General features: G+C 50.9%; 1 protein-coding gene across 1 annotated transcript; it reads left to right on the top strand.

Moving 5' to 3' along the window:
- The first annotated feature begins 1,932 nt into the window (after positions 1 to 1,932).
- TCL1A (TCL1 family AKT coactivator A) lies at positions 1,933 to 5,633 on the top strand. Its single transcript, XM_007178936.1, has 3 exons — positions 1,933 to 2,052; positions 5,022 to 5,192; positions 5,577 to 5,633. The coding sequence occupies exons 1-3, from the start codon at positions 1,933 to 1,935 to the stop codon at positions 5,631 to 5,633; spliced, it is 348 nt and encodes a 115-aa protein (XP_007178998.1).
- Positions 5,634 to 6,116: the final 483 nt, after the last annotated feature.

Below are 6,116 nucleotides of genomic sequence, written 5' to 3'. Positions count from 1 at the left end.
CTCACTTAGTCATCAGCCTTAATGATCTAAAATGTGGCCCAGGTGTAGGAATTAACAAGAACAACAACAAAACACTCCAGGCAATTAGCACGGAGGCAGCTTGTATATTTCACGCACTGGCGAGATCTCAGACCCTCACAATCCTAATAATCTTGGTGTTATGGTTCCCTGTACACGAAAGATTGGAAGCAGCAAATTAAAAGTAGAGCCTAGGAAAGGGAGAGCAGGCTTGGGGTGAGGCTCAGAATGAGAATTGACGGTAGAAAGAATGGCTTTAACATTTTCATGGTTATTTAGTTTTATAAGTCTTGGTCACACCTCAAAAACAGTAACTCCGATCTTAGAGAAGTGGTTCTCAACCCTGGCTGCCCTTTAGACTCACCTGAGGAATCCTTTAAAAAATAAAACCCAAAGCCTCCGTCTCAGAGATCCTGGTCTCATTGCTCTGGGGTGGAGTGCAGGCACAGGTATTTTATGAAAGCTTCCCAGGTGATTCTGATAAACAGCCAGGGTTGTGATCCATTAGCTTAATGGTTTGGAGCCACTCATTGTAGGGCCCAGAGCATCCATCTAGCTTGGCTCATCCATTACAGAAGTGTGGAGATGGGGCCAAGACAGCAAAGGGTTTGTTAAGTTCATACGTGATAGAGGCAAAGTCAAAACGGGCTCCAAGTCAGAACATGTGTCAATTAAGGATGCTATTAAAAAAATGAGTCAACATAATTGCTTTGTCTTACTTTCTATATGAAAGTTACTTGCTTTTTTTTTTTAATGAAGTCATTTTTTTCTTCAATTAATTAATTAATTAATTAATTTTTGGCTGTGTTGGGTCTTCGTTTCTGTGCGAGGGCTTTCTCTAGTTGCGGCGAGCGGGGGCCACTCTTCATCGCGGTGTGCGGGCCTCTCACTGTCGCGGCCTCTCCTGTTGCGGAGCACAGGCTCCAGACGCACAGGCTCAGCAGTTGTGGCTCACGGGCCTAGTCGCTCCGCGGCATGTGGGATCTTCCCAGACCAGGGCTCGAACCCGTGTCCCCTGCATGGGCAGGCAGATTCTCAACCACTGCGCCACCAGGGAAGGGAAGCCCCCCAGGGACTTTGCAAATCCGTTGATCTTGGGGTGGAGGGAGGGGTTTCTTTTTAAGCATTCATTTTGAACGATGTTTTCACTAATGAATTCAAAGACTATAAAGGGAAACACCCATGTTTCTTCACTCCCATGTTTCAGAATAGCTATTAGATGACCACAGCATCATCGAGTGGAAAACGTGTTGGGGAGAGGGAAGGGGGGCTTCAAGAGCTGCAGTTTACCAAGGAAATTGACTTTGGTACCCAAATCCACAGGCTAACAGTGGTGCCGTGAACCTGGGAAAGTCCAGGCCTGGTTCAGGCTTGCACCGTCTCTTCTGATCCCAGATGTGCAGGGGCCCTGGCTCTGGGTGGCCAAATGTCGACTGTGAGCCCCAAGCAGAGGCTCCGAGTCCCAGTCTCGAGCAGCCACACATAGTGGCTGTCTCGGACAGCGGGGCACGGGTGTCGAGGGGAGCGGAGGACGCAGGTGCCTCCTGACAGAAGAAAAGGCCAAAGCCACAGACCCGAGTGCCTCCCCAGCAGTGGGGAGTAGGGGACGGAGGGCAAGGCTGGCTGGCTGTGGGTATGGAGGAAGTCCTGGGTCTGTGGGGCTGGATCTGCGCTCCTAGACGCTGCCAGGGTCTCAGGGCACAAGGCAGGCCTCGGTGCAGGGTCAGATCCTGTTGTGCCCTGTCGCTTCCGCACTGCCCTCCTCCCGCCCCGCCCCGCCCCGCCCCGCCCCGCCGCTTGGGGGCGCCCGCGCACCGTCCCGTTATAAAGCATCGAGGTTACGCACGCAGCCCGTGGACCAGCGAGAAGCCTGGAGAGGCTCCAATCCTTGCTTCCTAGACCGCTCGCGGCACCATGGGCGAGCTCCCTTTCTTCAGGGCGCACACGGCCTTGCACCCGGACCACCTGTGGATCTGGGAAAAGGCCGTGTATGTGGACGAGAACCAGCGCACCTGGCTGCCCGTAACCATCGAGGTACAGCCGCTTTGGGGTCAGGCGCGCGGGGCAGCATGGGCGTCCCATCCATGGCCCGGGCTCTGGAGCCGGGTCGCTCCAGGCTGTGCAGGCCCTGGAGGAGCCCCTCACATGCCGCAGGGCGAGGGCGGCGGGGAGGCTCAGAAGGGCAGGTCCACCCAGGGCGGCCGGGGACTCACAGATGAAACCACTTTGCGCTGAGCGCAGGGATGAGCGGTTCTCCGGGCCGGGAAGGAGGGTGGGAGAAACACAGAGAGAAGCACGTTGGCCAAAGGATGGGGACCCAGTGTGTCTGGAGTGTATGAATATGATCTTGAGTAAAATAGGACTTCTCTGGGCCTCAGGGTTCTAATCCATAAAATGGGAATAATCTCCAAAGTAAGTGATTCACACACGTGGCCAATTATCAAAATCTCCATAGATGAGCCCCAGAAATCTGTATTTTGAAAGAACCCTCAACAGATTATGATCAACCAAGTTTGGAAACCACTGCTATAGAGTTTGGAATATTTCATACCTCCTCTATGCTTTGGAAGAAACAAACTTCACAAGGCATATAGTAGTATAAAAGCCAGTATTGAATAGACATTGAATTTGTTTTATGTGTAATGCCTTAAGATGGATCTTTAGTTAATTTTTTTTTTTTTTAAGAAATACAACTCTCTTACAGCACTTTCCATCGGAGCATGGGTTTCCCCAAACAAACTTAGGTGGAAAATGTTGAAACTTCCCATATATAAGCCAAAGAAAAAAAGTATACAAGAAAAATTTAAATGTCGTATTAGAACATTTATGTAATGTAATAGCAGGACAGCAAAAAGTTACTGAGAGTGACTGTGTTCCCATTTTATAGGTGAGGAAACAGAGGCATAAAAATGTAAATCTGTTCAAAGTAGTGCTGCTTGTAGGTAATGGGGTTGGGATTCCAGACTCATAACCACCATCTAAACTTTGCATCTTTATTGGCTTTTAAGATTTTGAAATACATATTTATATACATATATATACTTTTAAAAATCAAGTCAAATATTCACTGTAAGTCAAGTATTTGAGGAAAATTTAAGTGAATACCTGTTTTAAATCTCTGGTTGGGACATATCTTCTTCAACATGATGCTGAAACTGCGAAGCAGAGTTTTTCACCTAATCATTATAAATTCTGGACAAAACATAACACTTCAGCAAACCATGGGGCAGGATTTTCCCCACATAACTTAAAGGAGCAATATTCTTAATATGTAAAGATTTACATAAGTCAACAAGAGAGATGAATAAACAAACGTAAAATGGTTAAAGGATAGGGAAGGCTACATACTAACACAGCAAGAATGGTGATTTCCACACTTACACCTTGCAGGATGATCTGAATTATTTTTTAACAGTGAGTTCTAATTTACTTCATAGACAAAAATTTTGAAAAGCTATTTCCACGTTGGAAAAATAATCATTGAACAAACATAAGAGTCCAATTTTTATGCCAAGCAGGATTCTAGGCTGTGGGGTTTTGCAGTGAATGTGATTAAATCTCACTGCTTGTGAAGCTGACATTCTGCTGGGGGAGAAGGACAGCAAACTAATTGAGGCCGGTGGTAAGTTCTGTAGGATAACTACAGTGGGAGGGCAGGTAAGAATGAGTGGGGTGGGGTCTTCAGGCAAGTCCCCTCCAGAGTTTTTTTTGTTTTTGTTTTTAATTTATTTATTTTTGGCTGTGTTGGGTCTTCGTTGCTGTGCTCAGGCTTTCTCTAGTTGTGGCGAGTGGGAGCTACTCTTCGTTGCAGTGCACGGGCTTCTCATTGTGGTGGCTTCTCTTGTTGCAGAGCATGGGCTCTAGGCTCGTGGGCTTCAGTAGTTGTGGTTCCCAGGCTCTGGAATGCAGGCTCAGTAGTTGTGGCACACGGGCTTAGTTGCTCTGCAGCATGTGGGACCTTCCCAGTCCAGGGCTCGAACCCGTGTCCCCTGCATTGGCAGGCGGATTCTTAACCACTGCGCCACCAGGGAAGCCCCCCCCTCCAGAGTTTTAATTTGCATGTGCCTGCCACACTTTGCCCATCATTTTCTTTGAAACCTTTCTGGACATCTGTTTGGGGCATGCCTCTTATGTATATCATAGAGTTGGATTTTGCTGACATTTGTTTTTATAGACATACATTTGAGCAGAGACCTGCCTTAAAAAAAGGGTGTGAGCCCTTCATGGATTTAGGGGAGAATGTTCCAGGCAGAGGACAGCAGGTGTGAGAGATTTCTGGGTGTGTGCACGTCCCAGACACGGCGAGGAGTCCTGTGTGGCTGGAATGGGTGGAGGGTCCAGGATGGAACAGAAGGAGGTGAGAGAGATGGGGAGTCGCTCTGGAGGTCTTTGGGTCATGGTGAAGATTTCAGTTCATCTTCCTGCGATTGGAAGGTGTTGGAGGGCAGTCAGCAGGGGAGTGACGTGATTTTTAGGTGCACACCTGGCTGTGGTGCTGAGTCTCGGCTGTGGGCCACAGGGCCGAGACGGCGGCAAGTTGGGCAGTTGTCACAGTAGCCCAGCGAGAGGTGATGAAACAGGAACAGTGGTGGAGATAGTGAAAAGTGGGCTGTCACCTGATTCTGGAGTCTGGGGAGATCTTGTTTAAAAGGGGTTGTATGATAAAGAAGAATCCAAGAAAATCCCCCATCAGCTGAAATAGGCACCAGACTCATAGTTACAGAAGCTCCGGGGCCCCATGGCATACCCTGGCAACTAGGCATTTGTCACGAAGTGACCCTTTTGTGTCCCTGTCTGGGTTTCTAGACCCATTCGAGTGCTGGTCATCTCGGCCCAGCCAGAGTCCCTGAGAGGAGCGTGCCTGGCTTAGGGATTGGCGTTTCTGGGAACAGTGACCACCAGCATCTTAGATGCGGGCTGGGCTGGGTAGGTGGCAGGCTGGACCGTGGGTATTTGTGCCTGCAGGGCCGTGAAGGTGTGCCCTGCCCTTCTCTTCTCTTCAGATAGAAAGTAGCCTCCAAGTCCTCATGCGTCAGGAAGATGTCCCCCTGGGGGATCCTGTGTGCCCCAGCCAGCTGGGCCCATACCTGCTGCCCGTCATGTGGCAGCTCTACCCCGGAAGAAGGTACCGAGGCTCAGACTCCAGTTTCTGGCGCATAGTGTACCACATCGAGGCAAGTGTGTGCTTCTCCGGGGACCCATCAGGTCATCGTGGGTGGCCCTGCTCCCCTTCCCCCATGTCTGCCCTCTGTGGTCTATCTGTTCCCTCCATTTCTGTACCAGAAGCTAAAAAAATGGAGGGACTTTACAAGTGCAGATTTTTAAAGGACCAGATTGGAGAGACATTAGAAGCGAATGACCAACCACCCTCGGGGGTCTCCAGCGGAAACCCCTGGGTGGCAGGAGCCTCTGTGGCGGGCAGTCCCAGGGTGAAGGCTGGTGGGAGAAGGGGCCCCTGGGGTCCCCCCCATGCAAGTTCCCTCCTGCACGCCAAGCCCAAGGGCCGGGAGGGGAAGGAGAATCCCAGACTCTGGCCTCCAGCTCCTTCTCTCTCACAGTTCGGCGACACGGAGGACATGCTCCTGGAACAGATGCCAGACCCAGAGTATGAGTGACGAGGTGAGCCCCCGGGGCCAGGTCAAGAAGAGGGAACGCCCCTCCTCCCCTCCGTGAAGGCAGAACTGACCCCCACCCCCCGACTGCGCTGCCCTGCCCTGCGACGGTCCCCAGGGTTGGGGACCCAGGCTCTCTCCTTTAACACCTCAGGAGCCAATCATTTTTAGGCCCCCTTAATATTAGGGGCACACAGCCGCATGGTGCTGCACAGGTGTGGGCACTGTCCCTTGATCGTCGCATCAACCAAGCTGGGTAGTATTTAACTTTACAGGTTATAAAAAGGGGTTTTGAGAAGCACGATGACTGGTCCAGATCACAGAGCCAGATTTCAGATCTGGGTCTCCCGACACCAAGCCGCTGGCTCGGACGCAAGGCCTCGGCTCTGGAGACCAGCACCGACCACCCAGCTTTCCCATCCAGACTCTTCCCGGCAGCTCCACTCCCACCCACCCCGCACCCTGCCCCTTCCTCCCCTTTGCCCT

The sequence above is a fragment of the Balaenoptera acutorostrata genome, chromosome 3 (genome assembly GCF_949987535.1).
Source record: "Balaenoptera acutorostrata chromosome 3, mBalAcu1.1, whole genome shotgun sequence".
Taxonomy (NCBI): Eukaryota; Metazoa; Chordata; class Mammalia; order Artiodactyla; family Balaenopteridae; genus Balaenoptera; species Balaenoptera acutorostrata.
This window is presented reverse-complemented; position numbering and strand designations above follow the sequence as displayed.